The sequence below is a fragment of the Dipodomys ordii genome, unplaced genomic scaffold, assembly GCF_000151885.1.
Source record: "Dipodomys ordii isolate 6190 unplaced genomic scaffold, Dord_2.0 Scaffold27, whole genome shotgun sequence".
Lineage (NCBI taxonomy): Eukaryota > Metazoa > Chordata > Mammalia > Rodentia > Heteromyidae > Dipodomys > Dipodomys ordii.
The window spans coordinates 8,342,365-8,367,557 of record NW_012267243.1 but is presented as its reverse complement, the minus strand read 5'-3'; the positions used below and the strand labels follow the sequence as shown (position 1 = coordinate 8,367,557).

Here is a 25,193-nt window from a genome sequence, read left to right as displayed (position 1 = left end):
CAATCAACTTACAAAGAGAAAACAGTCTCACTGAGATTTCTGTAACATTAAAAATTCATATACAGAGAAAGGGGGTGAGAATGCAGTAAAAAAAAAAAAACCAGTGTGCATCCTACAAAATTAAAAAAGTGAGGAAAGGGCTGGGAAGGTGGCTCAGTGGTAGAGCGCTTGCCTTGCATGCATGAGGCCCTGGGTTCGATTCCTCAGTACCACATAAGCAAAAAGAAAAAAAGCTGGAAGTGGCGCTGTGGCTCAAGTGGTAGAGCGCTAGCCTTGAGCTGAAGAGCTGAGGGACAGCGCCCAGGCCCAGAGTTCAGGCCCCACGACTGGACCCCCACCCCCCCAAAAAAAGTGAGGAAACAGGTGAGTTTGAAGAGATGAATGAGAATGTAAAAAGGGGTGACACTGATCAAGATGCACTGTATTCACAAACTACTTTGTTAAATGGCAAATCCTTTGTACAACTACTTAAGGATAATAAAAATATTAAAAAAATTAATACACATAGTTAAAGAATCACCAAGGTGGAAAACAACTTACAAAGAATGATTAAATGCCTCAATGCTGCTTTGTATCATGTCTAACCAGTTTGATTTTTCAGCCAAGAAAAAGTTGCAAGGATTATGTGAGGAAAGAGAACAAAATAGACAAAGGTAGATACATACACACTTCTTTCCTTACAATGTTTTTCAAACTCTGAACCAAGTAGCCCCAAATCAATGTAATTATACTTGTTACATAGCCCTGACATTTATCCAACTATTTTTTAAAAATCCAACTTTTTGCCTGGGCTTTCCTCAAACCACAATCCTTCTTATCTCCAACACCCAGGAAATTAGGATTATGGGCATGAGCTATGATGGCATATGATATAGCTTAGCAGTAAGAGTACCTGTCTTAGCATTTGCAAGGTACTGGGTTCAATCCTTACTTAGCACTAGAAAAAATATTGAATGTACATAAGGTTTTATCACATTGTCATAATATATTCCTGGAATTCCAAGCATTTGAGAGGCAAGGTAGGAGTTTGAGGTAAGAGGTAGTTTTAGGCTAGTGGGGGCTGTTTATCAGGTCTTACCCTTACACGGCTCAAAACAAAAAAATTAAGAGAAAACCAGCTCAAAGCAAAACTTCATGGAATCTACCTATATCACATCTAAAAACACATGACCCCTTAGAAAAATATTTCTGCAGTCCTTCTACTTTCCTGGCTATAGATTTCTTTTTTTGCTAGTCCTGGGGTTTGAACTCAGGGCCTAGGTGCTGTTCCTGAGTCTTTGTGCTTGAGGCTAGCATTCTACCATGTGAGCCAAAGTGCCATTTTTGGCTTTTTTGAGTAGTTTATTGGAGATAAGAGTCTCATAGGAACTTTTCTGCCTTGGATCGCTTCAAACCATGATCCTCAGATCTCAGCCTCCTGACTACAGACGTGAGCCACCAGGGCTCACTGGCTAAATTTCTTTAATATGAAGTTAACATACCTATTTTCAAAAATGGTGACATAACTCAAAAACCAATTAAGATGATAAAATAGCTTTATTTATCTACTTTAGTAATTCTGTACATTTAACCAAAAAAGATATTAAATAAAATGTTGAAAGCAGTATTTACAGTGAAAGTTTCAAGTGTCTGGAGGGGAACGATCAGACTTAGCCAGCTGTGCCAAGTCAGACAGAGACCTCCATGTTTATGTAGGATGCTGCTATCTGCAGACAAAGGGTACTCCTCATTTGTCCACATGGATGGTTCTTGCAGCTTCCATTTTTAGTGTGCTTTATTATTAAAACTACTTTTACTATCGAGTTTTATGTTCCAATTTCCCAGCTACATAGAATTCTCATTTAAATACATATTAATGAATTTAAATAAGCTAAATAATCAGGATTCAAATAAAAGAAAAGGAATCATTAAAAAAGACACTTAGCATATAATGTCAAACTGATTTTTCATCCAAGGAAAAAAGTTGGGAAAATAATATGGGGTAGAAGGAGGAGTTAAGATACAAAGGTACACATACTACTTCCTTCCTTCCAATGCTTTCCAAACACTTAGCACCAAGTAGTCCCAATCAATTTAGTTATACTTGCTACACAGCATTGAAATTTATCTCCAGACACCTTCAACTTGTATCATATGTCAACATTTCTGGTTTGTATAAAGCTTATACTGAATAATGATTAAGAACAATGTACTTAAAAATTTATATACACATATGTAATTGTAAAAATGATTGCTAATGGTAAGAGCTCAGAAATGATTGGTACTTAAAAGATTCTCTGAACAAAGAATTGAAATTTTTATTTAACTAGTTGTACAAAAAAGCTGCTATTGAACAAACAAAGCAATTTATGAACACACTGCATCTTGATTATTACCCTTTTCAATGTTCTCATCCATTCCTTCTACCATCCCTTCTCACACTTTTCTTAATTTTGTAGGATATATATTGAATATTTGACTCATTCTCTCCATTTCTTCTCTTCATTTTTATACCCCCTTTTCCTTGACCCTATTTCACACCTTTGGACACAGAACTCCTAAGGATGTTATTTTCAAGTATCTTCCACACTACTCTGATAAATCTACTTCTAGAATTCTGTTATTTACTTTCTAACATAATAGAAGTAACAATTTAGTTAAAATTAAGAGTCAAGGATCTGTATTATTTTGTACTCATTATCTTGCCCATGTAATTGTAACCCCTCTGTACAGTATTTTCACAATTAAAAAAAAAGGACCTGCATTTTCGTTCCGCCACCAAACTGTTTAATCTTTTTAAAGATTGTATTTCTTCAACTATAAATAATCTTTGGCACTTAAAGTCTTTATAAAGCTTGAAAAATAGATAGGATTTAGTACAAACCACCCCTAAATCTGGAAAATAGGCTTCTCTTGACTTTTGCCCTTCACCTCTTAAGCAGACCATAAACAATTCTTTTCTCTGAAGCAGATCACCTATACCTGGAGGAAAGGAATGGCTTAGTTCTAGAGCGTTAGGGATATAAAGAAGAATACAAGCAGGCCTTGCTATGTTCCCTCTAGTTTACAATTATATCCCTTGGTCCTTAACAACTATACTCTTCCGTGACTATTCAACTATTCAGCTCTGAGCACGAAAATATGCATTTATTCATTCTTTAGGCTTGATTTCTGAAGCTCCTGTAAGTCTACATGCTCTCCTCTTATAATCTCTGGTGTTGAGGGGTTTCAACCATGAATTTAGCAATGGATAAGAAAACATCTCTCTGTAGGGCACTTTACAAAAAGGTAACTGGCTAATTGTAGACATCAAACAAAGAAATGGTATCTATTCTTACCAAAAGCAACCAACATTTCTTCACAATTAAAGGGTAGTTATCTCAAGTAATGACTGTATTATTACAATCAATTTAGTGTATCATTCTAGTCAGAATACTTATAATCTTATGAAAGTTTTTTTTTTAATGTAAAAGACATTTCAGGTTAAGATTATTTTTCTGTTGGGCTAGGAAGGTGGCTCAGTGGTGGAGGCCCTGGGTTCATTCCTCAGCACCATATAAACAGAAATGCCGAAAGTGGCACTGTGGCTCAAGTGGCTAGAGCGCTAGCCTTGAGCTGAAAAACAGACCCAGGCTCAGAGTTCAAGCCCTATGACCAACAACAACAAAGAGAGAGAGAGAGAGAGAGAGAGAGAGAGAGAGAGAGAGAGAGAGAGATTATTTTTCTATTTTAAAATCTTAACTCTGTTACACCCTTCCTAGAAAACTTAGTACTTACTTTGCTAGCTGTTGGTATTTGTATTTTTGTTCAAAGTAGAAGAACCGTAAATGATACATTTATGAAACATAAAGTAAACTATCTTAATGGCAGCTGATAAAGTGTAATCTATAGGTACATCAACAGCTGCAGAAACCAAAGAGAAACCAAACAAAACAAAAGAAAACAAAAAAACAGTGACTAGCTGGGTGCCAGTGGCTCATGCCTATAATCCTAGCTACTCAGGAGGCTGAGATCTGAGGATCGCGGTTCAAAGCCAGCCTGGGCCAGAAAGTTCGTGAGACACTTTTTTTTTTTGGGGGGGGGGAAGTCCGGTCATGGGGCCTGAACTCTGGGCCTGGGTGCTGTCCCTCAGCTCTTCAGCTCAAGGCTAGCACTCTACCACTTGAGCCACAGTGCCACTTCTGGCTTTTTTCTTTTTTTGCTTATGTTGTGCTGAGGAATCGGACCCAGGACCTCACGCATACAAGGCAAGCGCTCTACCACTGAGCCACCTTCCCAGCCCAACTGTGAGATTCTTATCTCCTTTACCACTAGAAAACCACAAGTGGTGCTATGGCTGAAGTGGTAGAGTGTTTGCGTTGAGCAGAAGAGCACAGGGACAGCGCCCAAGCCTCACAACCAACAACAACAACAACAAAAAAGTGACTATTGGGGAAGAGTGACAGAATTTATCAGAAAAGGACAAGGCAACACTGATATATCTTGAGTAAAGAGACGATTACAAATTTAGAAGCAGGAACAGGAATTTCTTTGTCAATGGAGGCTAATTGGCATTACACACCTACAGTACTGCATGCATACTTATAACTCCATCTATTTGTGAGGTGCTGGTTTAGAAGACTGAAATCTTAGGCTGGTCAGACCATATCTGGAAAGCAAACACAAAAGGACTAGGGCAGTGGTTTACGTAACAGAATGCTTGCCTAGCAAGCTCAAGAGGCCAAATTCTTTCTCTAGTACAACAACAATAAAACAAAATGAAACAAAACAACACCAACTCCTTTCTTAATGGAGTAGATGGTCTGGGAAGAAATAAACTTGGGCAGTAGTATTACGTCAGAATCCTTGGTATACGGCAAGGAGCTTATAGCTGTAATCCTAGCTACTCAGAAAGCTGAAATTTGAGGATCATGATTTAAAGCCAGCCAAGGAAAGAAGTCTGATTACACTCTTTTATCACCAATTAACTCCCCAAAAGCCAGAAGTGGAACTGTGGCTTAAGGGGTAGAGTAAAAGAGCTCAGGGACAGCAACCAGGCCTAAGTTCAAGCTCCAGGCTGGCACAAAAAACAAATCAAAACAAGAAAAAACACCTAAGTAGTAGATATGAAGCTTAAGTGTGAACAGTGTGAAGTTAACAGGAATGGAGAGGATGTGTGAAATAGAAAAATGAAAGGCATTTAAAATTCACATCTTTGATTATACATTTAAAAAGCTGAATATTTACTAGTAAATTTGAAATTTGAACTACTTCTGAATGATTTTTCTCCTCTATCTTCTCATATAATAGATACTGGGTTCTTTTAAATACACACAGGTTAATAGTGTATTTTACACTACTAAAGATTTAAACTTTACATTTTGTTAGTGTAAAGTGTAATTTTTAAAAATAAGTTTATTGTAAAAATACTGTTACAGTTACATGAGCAAGGTAATGAGTACATTTCCTATCAAGCATCGTTACCTCCTCCTTTGTTTGTAAAGTGTAATTTTAAATTTAGAAAAATGCATTCACAGTGACAGAGATAAAGCAATGGATAAATTTTAGATATGAGGAAGCAAAAGGAATGGGAAGATGAAAAGTAGGAATTTAGAAGAAAAAATAGGAGCAACTTCACAGAAAGCATTATTACAATTTGGTAAATAGAGGAAAAATATAAGAAAAATGATTTTGGGGTTCTAGGCTTAGACAAATACAAAAGAGTGATAAAGCCAGAAAGAAACAAAGATGTCAACATTTCAAAAGTGAAAAGAATCAAAGGGATGACAAACTGCAATGTTTATTTATAAAAAGTAATTGAAGGCAGGTGCTCTCAGCCCTGTAATACCTAGCTTTCAGAAAGCTGAGATCTAGAGGATCTCAGTTTGAAACCAATCTGGGCAGAAAAGACTACAAGATCCCATCTCTATCTTCAAATCCCTTTCTATATAAAGGTATTTCAGATACTTCTAAACATTTAGAATGTCTTTTCAAATTAATATTTGTCTTCCTTTAAAAAGAACTAAAACAAAAAGGGCAGGAAGTTTTAAGATTTGTGTCAAATTTATGTTTTGCAATAGTCATATGTACAACAGTGTTTATAAATGTAAGAACCATCTAAAATGTAATAATTATAGTAAATATACTAAAATGATAATAAGGAAACATTTAAAATGTCACCTAGCAGACTGTATAAATCCTATTTGGTTGTTTTCATTACAACATGTACCATAAAATATTGAATGTAACATGTTTTCACTGAGGCTGTTCCACACAGTAGTAGACATTAAAGGTAAATTTTATTTCATATAGTTTCTTCAGAGAAAAACTAACAGGGCTGCCTCAGTCTTTCACCTCCCTTTTCTACTTTTTCCATCTCTCTCTAGTCTAGACACTTGGGAGGAGATAGTCAAGTCTCCTTTCCATTTTTCTGGAAATTGGGATTTTTGCTCAAAATATTCTTTGCTTCCACTCACAAGACAGACAAGAGTTAATTCAGATTGACACTCTTATAGTGAGGAAAATTTTCTAAAGTGCTATTAACCATCTAGCTAGAGGAAAGATAAAAAGACAAAAGAATGGCAGTTGATGAAAAAGGAGGAAGGAAGTAAAAAAAAAGAATCAGAAAGAAAAATCGCTATCATTTATTTTGTGTTCACTGTGGAATTCTGGAAAAGAACTGGCTTGTAAGTGTAGGAAGTCAATATATTTTAAGTATATTTTTTTAATTGAAGGAGAAAAAAGAACACATCTTACTGCCTTTTTAAATTTACCAAAATGGGATAGGAAACAGCAAAATTAAACATTAGGTATTCATAATTGCAATTCTTCTTTCTAACAGATGCTTGAGAGCAATTTGGATTTCTTAGTTATTTTCAACACAAACTTCTCCCAGTGGTAGCATGATTCATCTGTTCCCAAACAACAACAATCTGATCTGAGCCTGGGATCTTTTTCTTCTGTAATAAGACTATCCTTTGAGGTTTCCTTTAGTATAGGCCAAGTGATGGCAAATTCTTCAAAACATTTTGCTAAAACTGTTTGTTTCACTTTTATCTTGAGAGACTAACTAGATACAGAATTTTAGCTGGGTAGGTATTTTACTTCACACTTTGCATATCTGGTTTTATTATCTTCTCAATTCTACTGTGCTACTGTAACACTGGCTATCAGTGTAATAGATAATATTTTCTCTGCCTTTTTGATGAATGGTACTAGATACCAATAGGGACAAAAATGAAAACAGACTCTTCTACACAGATGATTACATGGCACACAAAAATTAATTCAAAACAGAATAAAGACATAAACATAAAACTAACCTATAATACTAAGAAATCATGATGGAAGTTTCACAACATTGATCTAAGCAATGACTTTCTGGATATGGTCTCAAAAGCAAAGGTGACAAAAGCAAAATTGGAAAAATGGTACCACACCAAATTAAAAAGCTTCTGTATGACAGGAAACAGAATTGATAAAACCTGTGAATTTTATGAAGATGTTTGCAACATAGTTAAAGAGCTCATAGCAAACACTCATAAAACAACTCAACAGCAAGTAAATTACCTAATTTAAAAAATGGCAAAGGATCTGAATCAGAAATATAAAAATAGGGAACTGGCGCTGTGGCTCAAGTGGTAGAGCACTAGCCTTGAGCTGAAGAGCTCAGGGACAGTGCCCAGGCCCACAGTTCAAGCCCCATGACCAACTAAAAATAAATAAATAAAATACAAATTTAAAAAATGCAGAAATATAGAAATAGACAAATAGGTATATGAAAAGAATGTTCAGCATCAGAGAGATGCAAAGTAACACCACAATGAAATACTGTATCTATTAGAATTTTTATTTTTATTTTGCCGGTTGTGGGGCTTGAACTCTGGGCCTGGGCGCTGTCCCTCAGCTCTTCAGCTTAAGGCTAGTGCCCTACCACTTGAGCCACAGCGCCACTTTTGGCCTTTTCTGTTTATGTGGTGCTGAGGAATCGAACCCAGGGCCTCATGCATGTAAGGCAAGCACTCTACCATTGAGCCACCTTCCCAGCCCTCTATTAGAATTTATATAATAAAAAAGATGAAATGTCAGCACTGGTCAGAATTTGAGAAAAAACAAACAAAACAGAACAATCTTGTAATGTTAGTGATGAGAACATAAATTAGAATAGCCATCAAGGAAAACAATATAGTAGAAGCTTTACAACAATTTAAATCTAAGTAAATGCCATTATGATCCAGTAATCTTAATTCTGGATACATAAGGAACTAAAATTACTACATCAAAAAGACAGCTGCACTTCCATACTTATTGTATGGAAGTCACAAGAATCAAGATACAAAATCAACCTATTTATCTGTCAACTGACAACAAACACACACAATACACCAACAACAGATTCTAAGCATAATTTAGTGGACATTAGCACAGAAATAACTCATACAGAAGAAAAATACTATGATCTTAGTTTTACATGTGATCTAAAAATGTCTTATTCATAGAAGGCTGGAAATGGAAAAGAAAGATGTTAGTCATAAAGTCATGAAGATTAAGTTTTTGAGGTATCTTGCACAGCAGGGTAACTGTAGTCACATATTTCAAAATTATTAACAGAAGATATTTTAGGTGTTTTCACAAGAAGAAAAGTAAATGTTAATTGGTTTCATTCAATTACCTATGTGTCTGTGCATATGAATTGCAAAACATGACACTGTACCACATCAATATATTCAATTTTGTCAATAATATAAAAATGGCTCAAAGGGGGAAATCCTTTGTACTTTATATATTTTCAGCAGTTTTACTATGTCATATGAAAATGTGAATGTCTCACCACCAACAAGGATTGATCTTGGCTTGGAGGATTCAGAGGCAAGTGGTTTTAATCTAGCACTAATTTAGTTATAAAAGAATATAGGATTGAAAATTCAGCCTGTTATATTTTAACTCACCTGAATATATTCTTTGACTTACCCACAGAGTACGTACAACAATGCATTTTGGTTTCCTATCCCTCTTATACTGTGTGCACAGAAAAAAGGCCACATGCCATACTATCCATAGGGTTTTATAATAAATTTAAAAGATAACTTGCAAGTAGCACTTAATATATAACTTGCAAGTAGCACTGTATATTCTTAATATACTTCCAAGGAAACAGAGCCATGAGAAGGCAACCTATGACAGGTTTATGTCTACTCAAGGACAGGGTCAACATTAGTATTTATTCACACTATTTCATATCTTTCATTCTTCACAGTTCAAAGACTTACAGAACATTTGCCCCCATCAACTCTAATCCCTTCTAATTTTCTTTACTGCTGCTTTCTTTTTCCTTTTAGATATCTTATTGAAAATATTAACTGTCCTTACTTGATACTCTTTATTTTGTATTTTCCCATTTTTCTCTTTCCATGCTTACTTCTATGCACATTTTTCCTAACAAATCTACCAGATAAGTAACTCTTTTATTTCTACCTTATCTCTTTTAGAACGTATTCATTGAGTTCTTAATTTTGGTAATACATTTTTCAGCGTTAAGGTTTTCATTTTTAAAAACATTTTCAGTTCCAGATAAATTTTGCAATCCTGTCTTTCATTTTGTAAGCATTGCTACTTTTAAGTTTTATCTGATAACTGTAATCCAGAGCTGCTACAATTCTGTTTTTAAGTTTATTTTTATATATCCTGTATTATTTTTATTTTTTAGTATACTTACTGTATTTGACAATTAGAAAAACAAGAAGATATTTCAAATTATACATTTAGTCAGAACTTACCTACTACTTGAGCCACACCTTAGCTTTAAATAAACATTGGTATTTTTTTCTTCTTTTTTTCTTTTGGTACCAGGGGTTGAACTAAGGGCCCCTATCAGTTCAGTCATACCGCCTAGTAAGATGTCACTAATAATTAACTCATGTTTACATTAATCGAGAATAAGATAACTACTACTTCATGTAAGTAACAGAAAAGTTAACAATTAAAAAATGTATAAAAGGTGAAGCCCAATAAAACTGTGTGTTTTTTTAAACCAGTAGGGTAACATCCTTGTAAGAAAATTCTTTAAATATTCTTACATATATATATTTGTAAAGCTAAGTCTACCACCTCAATCAAATGCCACCCTGCCCCCCAAATCTCATCTCAGCTAAATGCTTACTGAGCAAATACTGCATGTGATTTTTAGAGATGAGACAGAGAACCCTGGGGAATTTTCAGTCTTTAAGAAAAGATGTACATTTGTGTACCCAAGATTCTCTGGTACATGGGAGAGGCACTGGTCAGCGTGACATTTTTTCACTAGTGACATTTCAATTGTTATTTAACATTCTTCTTTCTCTGGTGATATAGTGCCAAGCAAAAAAGAAATCACATCCATTTATATCTTGAAATTTAAATACTCCATGTATACACAAAGCACAGACATACACAAACAAAACCAAAAAAACTAATGGGAAACTTACCCCATCTGGTAGTGCCCTCCAGCACACAGCACTAACAAATTCATTTGTATCATCTTCTTTTCTGTCTTTATCCAGAACACTTTTAACTGTATCAAACTTAAAAGTTAGCAAAGTCTTAGAAAGTCCTTTATAGTACAGATAGAGAGAGTTGTTCTCACTTCCTGAAAATAAATGATGAAAATATTATTTAGAATGGGAGAATATGGAATGATTATCAAAAAAAATTTTTGAGGTAGTACCACTATTAAACTAAGGATGACTTCACACTCTATGCAGACTCTCCTACTTTGTCTTATGAGTAATGGAATTATATGTACACACTACCACACACAGCCAGAATAGCATATTTAAATAGGAATTATCACTCAAGAGTGTTAGCTCACATTCCAGTAATCTCTAAAAAGCAAACTTGAAAGATCATTTGGAAGTTAGGTGTGAAAAGAATCCAATTCAAAAAAGCTATGGCTTACTAAAGAGACAAACAATGTTAAATAATGTAACAATGTAGATATCTAAGTTTAAAATCATTATATAATAATCACTGTCAACAGAAGTCTAAAATTTGTTAATTACTTTGGAAAGAATACTACACAGAAAAAAAATGAAAGTTGTAGCACCTTCAAAGGCAAATCTGAATAGGCTACATAATTTATTTCCTATTTTCCAATTAAGAATTACTCTATTAGTTTATAGAACTGTATTTCTGAGCAGTCAATCAGGGTAGGATAATAGTGCTTCATATTTCCTTTAGTGATGTTTAGGTTCATATATGTAAAGAGAACTGAATTTACCAAAGAAAAGCCATCATATAAAAACAAGTGAAAGGGGGGCTGGGAAGACGGCTCAGTGGTAGAGCGCTTGCCTTGCATGCCTGAGGCCCTGGGTTCGATTCCTCAGCACCACATAAGCAAAAAGAAAAAAGCCGGAAGTGGCACTGTGGCTCAAGTGGTAGAGTGCTAGCCTTGAGCTGAAGAGCTGAGGGATAGTGCCCAGGCCCAGAGTTCAGGCTGCACGACTGGACCCCCAAAAAAACAACAATAACAAAAAAAAAAACAAAAACAAGTGAAGTTTATTACCTTGATTTTTCTATTTCTGGTAGAAATTTCCATAAATTATCTATAATAAAAGCCCAAGAATAAAGAAATTGCTATACAAAGGGATTGCTAAATGAAAAGAACTCTAGAGAAAGAAAATAAATATTAAACTTAAAACAAATGTCTTCTTGGAATAATAGCAAAAATTAGTAATTTGTTTTTGCATAATAGCTATAATATCTACAAAAATTATGTCATTACAGAGAACTACAAACATGTTTATATTTTAAATGCAATTATTATGTATTCAGTTTGTGGTCAACAAAATGGAGACCAGTGCTCTTCCAGCACAACCTGAGGAAAACTTTTGTTGTGTAGTCATGCCTATTGATTCTTTCTGATTTTATACATCATTTATCCATCATGTATAATTATAGCTACAGATATATTAAAAATTTCCTTAAAAAGATTGTTTCACTTACCACAAGCTATATAATCTCCATTGGAAGCAAGGCCTACAAAATTTTTTTCATTGATATGTCCCTTGAAGGAACGTAGACAGTATGGTTTCCCTACATTCCACAGTTTTAGCTGGCTGTCTGTTGAGCTGAAATAAACACAAAGAATAAGAATGTATTTTAATTTCCATGGTGTGAAACTCATCACCACTACTAGAAGCCATCTAATTTTGTGGTTAAAAATACAGACTATGGAGCCAGATTGTCTAAGTCTGTTTCCTAATTGGCCTTAGTTTTGCATCAGTTAAATGTGAAACATATTGATTACTACACAATGCAAAACTTAATTTAAAATGGTCCTGACAGAGGGCTGAGAAGGTGGCTCAGTGGCAGAGCGCTTGCCTTGCATGCATGAGGCGCTAGGTTAGATTCCTCAGCACCATATAAGCAGAAAAAAAAAGCTGGAAGTGGCGCTGTGGCTCAAGTGGTAGAGCGCTAGCCTTGAGCTGAAGATCTAAGGGACAGAACCCAGGCGCAGAGTTCAGGCCCACGACCAGACCTCCCCCCCCCAAAAAAATGGTCCCCATAGTACTGGGTGTACAGGAAGTGATCAGCACCCCCACTTTGGAGATTAACAAGCTGAGGTTAAAGGTCAGGGACATTTTCAGGGTACCCTAGCTAGCAAACACTGCAGCAAAGATCCTGCTACCGGATTATGGAAGCTAGCTTTACAGTATTTTACAATACCGCTTTAGTTTATTTTGCTTAACAATGTTGTACTAAATACTCCTGTTTACAGTACCAAAATATTTTGCATTAATATTGGTACTGACTCATATATTGTGGATATTTCAAAGGTCTAAATCCTTTAAAAAATCACTGATTTATAAAAACTAAGGAAGAAATAGATGGATAAAAAAATGTTCTAGGTCTACTTTAAGATCAGTTAAGATTTCCAATTGATTCAATTCAACTAAGAACACACATATTTATATAGTAACTAATGGAAGTAAAAGTAATTGATTATACATTTATGAATCTGAAATAGAAAATAGTCTATACTTAAATCTGAATATTTAAATTATTTGTTGTTGATTTTATTCATTCCTAAAGATGGTATACTTTTTGACTGGTTACTACTTCATTTAAATTTCTAAATAACCTTGCCTTAGAGTTCTAACTTTATTTCTTGTCCTCTTTTGTAACTCAATTCAAATGACCAAGTTTTTATTTAGAGCAACCAGTGTGTGAAGGTAGATAAGAGATATCAAATACAGTGTGCTGGCATAATAATCTGAGAGACTAGAAACTAAGTAATAAAGGAAATGTGTCATTTATCTTGAGATGAAATGGTAGATATAAAAAAGAAAAAAATCAGGAGTAGTTATTTACAAGGTAATGTAAACCCAAAGCTTGGGACTGGCTATGTTAGGAGAGGTTTGTCAATATTTTCACAAGTGAAATTTCTCTTTTACCTCACTTGACATCTTATTACTTAAAAAAAAAAGTAAAAAGAGCAACTAAAAACTTAAGATTTTTTTAGTTCAGAAAGTTTTTCAAAAGACATCTGTCAGGTATAAATAGTCATACTTAGAAAGTTTTCTTTGAAATATATTTAAAACCTAGTGCAAAATCAGAGAAGAATTATAGCATAAAAGTCAACATGTAATAGTGAAACTAGATATGTAACATACTGTTTGACTTTAACAAATAATGCACTTATTCTAGTCTATGTTGCTTGTCTTGTGGAAAAACAGTTACTGAAATACAATTTGAAGTTCAAATACAATTACACCTAATATTAGATAAGTGGGACACATTGAAAATTAGCTTCTTTGCTTACAGGATTTTATTCACAAATAACATAAAAGTGAATGATACAGATCAGAATATACATGCATTTTAGTTGGACAATATGCAAAAATCTATTATTTCAGAAAAAGGACATGTAATCTTATGTTTTTCTATGTTTACAGTGACTTCATAAAATGGTAAATGACATCAGAACTGTATACGAAGCTCATGTCAGAGGAGAGTAATACTCACGCAGAGACAATTTCCTCGCCACTCACAAACTTTGCATAAGAGACTGCTTTTCGGTGTCCCTTGAATACCATGATTGGCTGTTTAGTGTTACGAAGATCATAGTAGTGGACACAGTGATCTAACACAAAACAGAATGAAAAAAAATGTAGTAAATGAAATGGAAAGAAAAACTAACTGGTTTTGGTGGTTTTTGTCAAATGTTTTCCAATGTCAAATTTCTAACAAGCAGAAAGAGAAAAATGAAGAGTAATTATCTTCCAAAAGAAATGGCAGACAATTTTATAGGCATGATGAACTCCAAACATAGCAAAACAAAAGCCCCTTAATCAAGTACTCAGAACCAGCTTACTTTGCTAAGTGGTGAGTTATTTCCAGTCCTATTTATATCATCATGGTGCTGAATATTTTTTTAGATTTTATGCATGTATTTAGAATGAGGTTATACTTGTTTGGTGCTGTTAGCTCATGCCTGTAATCCTAGCTACTAAGGAGGCTGAGTTCTGATGCTTGCAGTACAAAGCCATCCCAACCAGGTAAATTCATAAGACTCAACCAATTAACCAGTAACAAGCCAGAACAACTGTGGCTCAAGTGGCAGAGCACTAGCTTTGAGCAAAAAAGTTGGGAGAGCCCTCACATCCTGAGTTTAGGTCCCAGGACTGCTAAAAAAAAAAGGAACAGAAGCATATGAAGATGGTCTACAATTTCAAACTTGTAGGAGTACTTTAAACACTATGATAAAAATGGAGAATGCTATAATAATTTCCTTTATTAAAGGATCTGTGTTCACAAATACTTCTGAAGAATTGCTGTGACATTCAAAAATACTCTTTGGAAATATTTGGGTATTGTCCTATTTCTTCTTTTGTCGGTTATGGGTCTTGAACTTTGGGGTTAGGCGCTGTCCCTCAGCTCTTCAGATCAAGGGTAGAGCTCTACCACTTGAGCCATGGCACCACTTCAGGTTTTCTGGTGGTTAATTGGAAATGAGTCTCATGGATGTTCCTTCCCCAGCTGGTTTTGAACCGTGATCCTCAGATATCAGCCTCCTGAGTAGCTAGGATTACAGGTGTGACCACCGGCACCTGGCTTCAAGATAACTTTTAATTTGAAAATATTTAAAGTTACAGAAAAGGAAAATTTCAAAAACAACAAAAAATACAATGAATAACTTTCTATTCTAGACTTACTAATTTATACATGTGTCACTATTGCTTTATCCCTACCCTATATACTCATATTCCAATACCCAAACATTTGTAAGCTTCAACCATAAAAGCTATTTAACTGTAAAATCTTTAGGAGTAAAAATGAATGAAAAAAATCACTAGGATGTAAGATCTAAAAATAGAATCAATGACACATCAACAATATCATTGTTTTGCCAACAATATCATTGTTCTTCACAAACAACAACAAAACCCCCAAAAACCAGATACATCTGAATTTGTCAGAATGGGTTTATTATTTTGCTGAAATTATACTAGTCAAAAACACTATAGAGATAATGGTTCTTTCTACTGTATCACATCAATTTTTTTCTTATAATATGGTGCTAAGTGTGATTACTTAGTTATATGTCTCAATGGCCTTGTCAGTATAATTTGTTCTTTTATTTCAGTTTTTGAATCTGATTAAGCTCTGCCCACAACTATTAAAGACAAAGATATATTTTATATAGCTAAGTGTTTTAAAATGTTTGCAAGTGTATATATACATACCAACATCTTCACATACATATTTGCTTAAGGTATTTAAATATAAAATAAACAGAGATATAAACATTATTTCCTGTCCAAGTGCTGGTGGCTCACATCTGTAATCCTAGCTACTCAGAAGACAGAGGACTAAGAAGGCAGCCTGGGCAGCAAAATTCATGAAATTCTTATCTCCAATTAACCACCAAGACCTGGATGTGGAGTTGTGGCACATAATACACATTGGAATACTCATCCATTAGAAAGAATGATACTATACCATTTATAAAGAAATGAAAAGACTTGGAAAAAATTATGCTTCGTGACAACAGGGTACAAACCATAGGGAAAAAAAAACAAATCACATAGTACATTAAAAAGAAATCACGCCAGGCGCCGGTGGCTCACGCCTGTAATCCTAGCTACTCAGGAGGCTGAGATCTGAGGATCACAGTTCAAAGCCAGCCCAGACAAAAAGTCTGTAGTCTCTTATCTCCAATAAACCACTAGAAAACCGGAAGTGGAGCTGTGGCTCAAGCGGTAGAGTGCTCGTCTTGAGCTGAAGAGTGCAGGGACAGCGCCCAAGCCCAGAGTTCAAGCTCCACGACCAACCAAAAAAAAAAAAAAAGAAATATAAATAAAAAAGAAATCACAGAGTACATTAAAAATACCAACAAGAACAAAGAAAAACCGTTTGGTCTAGACAGCAAAAGGACACGTTTCCCCTTGTATGTGGAAGCCAGACTTAGATTACAAACTTGTAAGTAAATATGTTGAGTGGTACGCAAGTATATACAAATGTAAAACTGAAATATGATAGATTCAAGTGAGAACTCAAGAAGTATGTAATTCTTTACAAAGCCAAAATCAAAGACAGCAAAATAAAACACCAGAAAGTGGGTACTCAAAGGGTGTAGGGTTGGTCAAGGGGAAAGGAGTAGATGAAAGAAGAGGGGAGAGAATGAAGACAAGAATATAATGTACATCCTACAAAATTAAGAGAGTGAGGGAAGAGTGGTAGGGGAGGAATAGGTGAGAAGGTTGTAAGTGGTGACACTGATTAAGTTAAACTGTATTCATAAACTGCTCTGTCAAATGGCAACTCCTTTGTACAACTACCTAAAGGTTAAAAAAAGGAACATACAATTATACGATTAAAATACTCAATTTTATTTTTGTTGGTTATGTACTATATCAGCCTGTATTATATAATGAAACTGGCCTATTCATGGCCCCCAGGTGAGTGCTTTGTGCATTGTAAGCACTCAATAAATACTAGTTCAATGAATGACTATGCATTTAGGCTATTTAAACAAAATTGTGATTAACAAGACAATAATCAACATATGTTTACTGATTAAAGATGCGTTACAAAATAATAATTAACGTATACCACTATTTGAGTCATGACAGTATATTTTGAATTTAGAGGCCTACAATGAAATAAAAATTTAAGAATACAGGGATGATTGTTCATATTAAAATGTTCAGGTAGGAAAAGATTTTTTGATGACAATCAAAAATTATCTGCTTTCATTTCTTACCTGCACAACCAAAAGCCAGATGATATCTGGAGGAGGGACTGAATTTCACACAGCACACATTAGCCTTTGCTTCAATGCTTGCCACTGAATTGTCTAGGTTGGTAGACCATAGCTTCACTAAAGGAAAAATAATTAAAGTAAAACATTAGTAGAGATTTCTATTTATAAAGTATCTTAGCATAGATATCTTTTTTTGTAACAATATATTTTGGTTTTCTAGTACTGAAAAGTGTTTAAGCAAAATGCTTAGTTAATGAAATACTTTATTTGAAAACAGGAGAGCTTAATTTCAATGTGAAAAAAATCAACACAGATAAGCAATTTTGCAAAGAAATAATAAGGACCTATGGGACATAAAGATCAGAATCCAACAATAAACATGAAGTTTTAAATGCATATTTAAATGCTTTAAATGCATATATTTTGATAAAAGCATACATTCTTGCATGCATAATAAAAATCCGAACAAAAACATCTCCTAAATTACCTTTTTTTTTTTTTTTTGGGTCCGGTCATGGGGCCTGAACTCTGCCCTGGGCGCTGTCCCTTACTAGAGACAAGAGTCTCATAGACTTTCCTGCCTGGCCTGACTCTGAATGGTGATCCTCAAGTCTCAGCCTTCTGAGGAGCTACGATTACAGGCATGAGCTACTGGCACACAGCCCAAAGTTGTACTTTTGTATTTAATATCTACGCTATTGCAACAGAATATACTGAAACTTATCATAATTAATGTTATAAAATCTGACCTACTAGAGCAGATCTAATCTGAAAACAGAACTAGAAAGATGAGCTGCGATTTTTATACTGGTATCAGAACAAACACATACTTTTAAACAAGACTATAGCTGGGTAGGTATTGCATAATATGCAGATTTTTGAGGACACAAGTTGCCATCCTGGTTGCAAATTGGATTAAATGAGGAAAGGTAAACAGTAAGTAACAAAGAAAAGGAAGGGATGAAATAACAAGGGTTGACAAAGGTAAAGACTAAATAGAACATATAGGCATTACAAGAATTACTTTTAGGAATATAAAATGGTACTGCTACTATAGAGAACATAAAGGAAATTCCACAAAAAACTACTCATAAAAGTAACATATGATACAATTTCACTTGAGTATTTCCTAAAAGGACTGAAAACAAAAACATGAAGAAATATTTGCATATTTGTATTTCTATGATCATGTACTGCATAGCAATTCTTAACAGTCAAAAGGGTAAATTTTATGTGTACCAAAAGGAAAACATAATGCATGTTGTTACTTTTGTAACACTTATGAAAGCGGAATATGATGCTAAACACAGCTTCCAATGCTATCCTTGTCATAAAAATGGTTAAAGCAATACCAAAAAAGGGTAGAAAGAAAAGCAGAAAACAATAATAAAGATAAATGAATTTTTAAAAAGATAAATAAAAGAATAGAAAAGTCAATTAAACTGACAAAAAGATACATGGAAGTTTTGTCATGAAATATTTACAAAGCATATTATGGGGCTCTATACTAAAAACTTTCATAGAATTAGAATAGATTTCTAAATATTTACTTCAAGAGACAAAACATTCACTTGATGATATGTAGAGAACATAGCTTTTTAGATGGCACCAACTCTACATATTACCATGTGGCACAAATTGAGAAAATATTATATAAAGATGCAAAATATTCGTTTTTCCTTCACTCAGAAAGAAAAGTTGATGTGTGGGTTTAGGTTATTTTTGGAATAATTAGTAATCAGAAAGGACTGTTATGAGTTTCAATAAATGCTTTAATTTCTGCCAAAAAATTGGGAAAAAAGAAAAATGTTCAGAAAGAGTAACGAACAAACAAAACAAACAAACCTTTTGCATCATCAGAACCTGAAGCCAAAAGTTTAGGATCCATCAAATTAAAGTCAACACTCCAACACCTCTTCTCATGTTCCTGGGTGCACAAGAAAGACAAAGACTCAGAAAGAATACAAATCTTCAAATAAAGAAAAAAAGAGATACCAATTTATTCCTTGGGGAATGGAAGTCTGTAAAAACAAAGAACAAACTAAGCTGCTGGGCACTAGAGACTCCTGAGTGTTATCCTAGTTACTCAGGAGGCTGTGATCTGAGGATTTCAGTGTGAAGCTAGCCCAAGCAGTAGAGTCCAAGAGACTTTTATTTCCAAGAAACTACTTAGAAAAAGCCAGAAGTGGCACTGTGGCTTAAATAGCAGAGTGCTAGCTTTGAGCACAAAGAGGCTCAGAGACAGTGCCCAGGCCCTGATTTCAAAGCACAGGACTGGGATTTTAAAAAACAAAGATTTAAAGCAAACATAAACCTTTTCACATTATCTTAAATTACTACTTTTGTAAATTATTTAATACATTCTAAAAACATAAAAGTCTGAAGAGTCCTTCAGAAGACCATTTTGTATTACATAGTTATTATGGGATCTAAAAGTATTATACAAAGTCAGGTGCTAGTGGCTCACGGTTCAAAGCAAGACAGGTAGGGAAGTCTGTGAGACTCTAATTTCCAACAACCACCAGAAAACTGGAAGTGGGGCTATCACTCAAAGTGGGAGAGTACTAGGCAGTAGGCAGAAAAGCTCAGCTCCCAGGCCCTGAGTTCAAGCCTCATGACAAATAACAAAAAAAGAGAAAAAAACCTTTTCAGTAATTTCCAATCTGTAATTATTAATCAAAGGACATTAGTTATGAAAATAGTAAAGATGCAATTCTTACCTAACTAGCCTCTTTATTTACCTGATACACTTTTGATCTCTGTCCTGTGAATCCATCCCATAGGATAACAGTACCTTCATAATCACTGCTGGCTAACAGGTTTTTATGATAACTGCTCCAACTGATACAGCTGGAAGAAAGTGAAAACTTACATAAAATAAAAGTGACTGTATAAAGAATGTTTTTAAAAGGGACAAAGGAGACTTGCAACTTACAGAAAAGAGACAATTTCATGAATACTGAGAGATCTTTTCAAGTCCAGAAGAACAAAATAAGTCTAAAATAAAAAAATCTTTAAAAAATATTTATGTACGTATATAGCTTCACTCACAACAGGATGCAATTAAAACTACAAATTTCCTATATGACAAATCTGTGAAAAGCTTGTAAATTTCTGTAATTGGGAAAGGTCATCTGTATTTTTAAATATACTTACTAGACTTTCTGAAAAAAAATTATTCGAGAGTTAAAACATGGAAAATAGAACTATGCTCAAATTCCAAGTGTGCCACTTAAGAATTATGGCTCTGACTAAGTTAGTGTACTTCTTACACTGGTATAAACAAACTGGCTAACTCTGTTTAGGTGTGCTTGGTATTAACAGTTTCACTCCCAAGCCCATAGCTTTCAGGGTTGAACAATTGCAGCAATTTACTTATCATATATAAAGTATTGTATAATTTTATGTATCATGATAGTAGTTAGCACATTTAGACCCTCTACATTTCCATCGCAGTATGACTTACTTTGTTATGAACTGGCTATTCTGAAGAGTGTATTATGGGGATATTTTAAAAGCATAGTTTATAAAAGAGGTATAACCATTATGGTCTCTATAAAAGAGCTCTACAGCTCTCTTAAAGCATTTAAAACACTACAAAACATTTAAGACTTGTTTATTCTCTCTACTTAGGTATAATAGTAGAATCTCAATAATGAGCCCTACTGATAAATGGGCAGACTCACTTTTATGAATCATTTAGGAAAAAGGAGAAGCCAAAACAAATTATGGAGAGACTATAACATTTACTATATTATCAACGTTATAAAAATACATTTATATAAACATATACCACAGACTGAGAATACTTGTTTCAAAAATATGAAATGTTTCAAAATGTGTAACTTTCGGAGCATTGGTATCACATGACAAGACAGGTGACAGTTCAATAAAATTAAACTTTGTTTAAAGCTCAAATTATGGAAACATATTGTAGAAAACTACCTTCAAACTACTTATAAAAGGTATATGTAAAACATAAATGAATTAGATGTGCTTAGATTTGGGTCTCATCCCTTAGAAGTATCAGTGTATACATAAAAGTAATCAAATTAAAAACACTTTTGGTCTCAAATATTCAAGATAAAGGATGCTCAACCTGTATTTATGTCATTTACTAAGATATGAAAGATACAGAGACTAATTTGAAGATGTGCAATGTTGTAAATAAAGTTATTGGTAAATCGCTTCCTTAGATCAGTGTTCATGAATAGCTTCAAGCTTTTTTGTTTTAGGGAGAATAAAAAGGTAAGAGGAAAGAGGTGGGTAAAAAAATGAAAGGGTTTACTGATATTTTGAGAGGATATACTATAGTACCTAATTTCTGTACTTTTTAACAGTATTTGGGTTAGATAAGCATTCTTTATAATCACAATTCCAAGTAAGTGAAACTTAAGTACTAGTTATGAATGAAAGGCAGAATTTTCTGTAAAAATGAAAACAATGTAAACAATTATATTCTTAGAGACTTGAGCATGCTATGGGAGATACTATGACTTACAGACAGTAACCAACAAGCTATAATAATTTTTGCTGAACATTGAACTAATGGCCATTTCCAATAAAGACCTTTAATTAAGTGGAAGAAAGACTTTCATTTGTCAACTATAAAAACAATACATTCTAAACCCCACAGGGGAAAAGCAACTGTAAGAAAGATATTTTCTAAATGCATAGGGAAAATATTCTGTCAATAAGTTATTTCCCATGTACATAGTATAATTTATATCATTCACCATGAATGATTAAGGAGTCTCATGTGAAAGTAAAATAAGCTCCCCTTGTGGGGCTGGGAAGGTGGCTCAGTGGTAGAGTGCTTGCCTTGCGTGCATGAGGCCCTGGGTTCAATTCCTCAGCACCACATAAGCAGAAAATGCCAGAAGTGGCTTAAGTGATAGAGCGCTAGTGCTAGCCTTGAGCTGAAGAGGTGAAGGACAGCACCCAGGCCTTGAGTTCAAGCCCCACAAGTGACCAAAAAAAAGTATGACAAAAAAATCTCCCCTAGTATGCATACCAACTTTTATACACACATACCTGATTTTGGAATTGCAGGTCATTTCATTCTCAGGGTAATGAATATCCACTGCATCCTGGATGACTGTGCCGTACTCATAGACTTTAATCTTTTTTGTGACCCCAGCAATTGCAAAATAGTCACAATCCCGATCAAATTCAATACTAAAGAAAATGTACACAGTTCATATGTAACAGCCTTCACAAAGCCTTTATGAAATTTACAATACAACATTCAGGATTGTTATTTTCTATTTCTAACATGATTTAATCTAAAAACTATCTTCAAATTATGTGAAGCCCTATGTTCTGAGTACGTCATCAAGACATGTCAAAATACATCTACATTTGTGTCAAGACATACTTTTGTTCCTAGATACCAATATATATTTTACTTCAGTCCCAGAAACCACATTACAATTTAGTGAAAAAGATATAATGGCTGGATATGACAAATAAGTCAAAAGGAAATTATCAATTTGTTTCTTTTCATGAATTCTAGTTAATAGAATTTTGCAGAAAGATTTCACAGAATGTACTGGTATTTTAATAAATTAGTAAACAAACAGAATTACTTGAAGAACTAGATGATGACATGTGAACAGAATTCACATTAAAATTGAAATATTTTATTTATTTACTATTAGCTATATTTATTACTTATCTCCAAATTATTTTCTTATTCCTCCAATAAATATGGTCTCTCTGAATACACATTCTTCAAACCACAAGTTGTATGTGTATAAGAGGGGGAAAAAATTCCTTCTTTTTGAGATACAAAGAATTCATTCATTTCTTGGTGACCTTTATAAAATTTTATTCCATGCTCAAAAGTAACCTATCTCCAAGCAAGTTACAAAGCCTAATTTTCTTTGCAGAACTTAACTTGAAGCCTCAGCAAAGTTAGTATTACATAACCAAATAGAATTTGACTGATCCAAGCAAGTAAGTTGAAATGAATAGCCACATATACATTGCCTTTCCATTTGATTTACACACCCTTTTCCAGAGTCTAGCTACAATGCTAGAGGACATAAAATTCTCTCTAATCTACAACTGAAAGTATAGTAAAATCAGCTAGTATTCATTAGTCATTCACCAACTACTTGTGTATTAACTCACTAAGAGTATTGAAGTGATGTAATCTCAACATTAGCCACCTTGGTAAGTGTTCAAACTGGTATTTAAAAAATCAAGGAGAATGGTTTCAGACTTGATGCTAATAATTAATTTGCTATTATCACAAATCAAATCACTTACACCTAAGCTAAAATTATGTATGCATGTGCCTTTTCTACACACACACACACACACACACACACACACACACACACACACACACACACACACACACGTAGTTGAATGTATTTCTCCTCCTAAAATGACTATGGATGGCATTGCATGGGGGAGAGAACTAGGCAAACATACCAATATTAGTAACTTGAGGTTTTGAAATCTTTTAAAATTAAAGGAAAAGATTTTAATATAAATGCTAACAAAAAATAGAAAGATTATTATATGTAGTGAGTTTTTATTAAAAGAGAAAGGAAGGTAAATGCTGCTTTTATGTAAAAAAATACAAGTACTTGTATCACTATAACTCAGGCTTTCAGTGCTTTCAAATACTGAGCCATATGATCCCTATTTCTGACGAATTTAATCCTAGTTACTCCCAAATATAAACATAACTAGACTCTAGAAACAGATCATAGAATAACTCAATGAACACTGAAGTTTTTAGATACAGAGCACTTTCTAAAACAAAAACTAAAAATCTCCTATTACACAGGGTATTTAAGACTGATAATGCAAAAAATGTACAGAAGTTTAACAGTGACTAGATTGGAAGAAAACAAAGGTTAAAAAATAACAAATGAACTGGGGGCTGGTGGGTCACGCTTGTAATCTTAGCTACTCAGGAGGTTGAGATCTGAGGATCAAGGTTCAAAGCCAGCCTGGGCAGGAAAGCCCGTGAGACTATCTCCAATAAACCACCAGAAAACCAAAGCGGTGTTGTGGCTCAAGTGGTAGAGTGCTTGCCTTGAGCTGAAGACCTGAGGGACAGAGCCCAGGCCCAGATTTCAAGTCCCATGACCAACCAAAAAAACATAAAATAAAAAAATAACAAATGTATCTACTTATACAATTAATTTTAAAGAACTGTTAAAAATCTTGCTATTGCAATACCAAAGTTAACTTGGTGATATACTACTACCAATAATTATTAAAACCACTAGCTTATTACTGAAATAATAAATTCAATTTCAGTATCACTAGATTCATTCTAAATTTCCAAACACAATTTTTCTTTCAAAAACATTACTAAAGATTTACTTCAAGCATGGATTAAAATTTCACTTGCACATTTTGAAATATTTCAACTGTTTAAAGAAAGTGATTGATTTTAACACTTGAAAAACATAATTTAGCTACAGGAAACTGCCTATATTTCTTGTCAAGAAAGCCAGAAGTCAAGTGATTAAGCAGCAAGGTAATAGCCCATGTAGAACAGTTGATTAATGTATACTTCCAGTACAATGAGGCACAGCAATACAGAACTGTCAATATGCCCAAACAGTGAATTTTGTGTTCTCACAGTCTGTCATATCTCTTGGCAATTATAAAATAAGTACTAACAAGCAAGGTAGATTAATATCTCTATACACTAAAACTTAATTTATTAAAAGAAAATATAAAGAACAGTGGCTAACAGTCTCATGCAACTGGGGACAGTGGCTCATGCCTGTAATCCCCAACACTTAAGCAGGTAGAGATCATTCCAGTGAAATCAAGACTCCATCTAAATCAGTAAGCCAAGCAGTGGTGACCAATGTTTGTGATTCCACACTCAGGAGGAGTAACACTTTAATAATATATAATATTTTCTATGTGATCTTTCCAATAGGAGGAGGGCCAATGTGTGAGAACCAATCTGAACAACTAAAGCAAAAGGAAAGGGTAGGAAAGCAGTATGAGGCTA

At 34.2% G+C, this 25,193-nt stretch overlaps 1 protein-coding gene across 1 annotated transcript in view; it reads right to left on the bottom strand.

Annotated features, from left to right (window-relative positions):
* The window catches only part of Rfwd2 (ring finger and WD repeat domain 2, E3 ubiquitin protein ligase), a 98,968-nt gene that overhangs the window by 6,149 nt on the left and 67,626 nt on the right, over positions 1-25,193 (bottom strand). The window contains exons 12-18 of the mRNA XM_013015742.1: positions 22,235-22,378; positions 19,942-20,050; positions 19,046-19,127; positions 17,201-17,317; positions 13,960-14,077; positions 11,938-12,062; positions 10,422-10,582 (exon numbers count right to left, since the gene is read on the bottom strand). Of these exons, the coding sequence (XP_012871196.1) occupies positions 10,422-10,582; positions 11,938-12,062; positions 13,960-14,077; positions 17,201-17,317; positions 19,046-19,127; positions 19,942-20,050; positions 22,235-22,378 (856 nt within the window). The remainder of the gene's footprint in view (positions 1-10,421; positions 10,583-11,937; positions 12,063-13,959; positions 14,078-17,200; positions 17,318-19,045; positions 19,128-19,941; positions 20,051-22,234; positions 22,379-25,193) is intronic.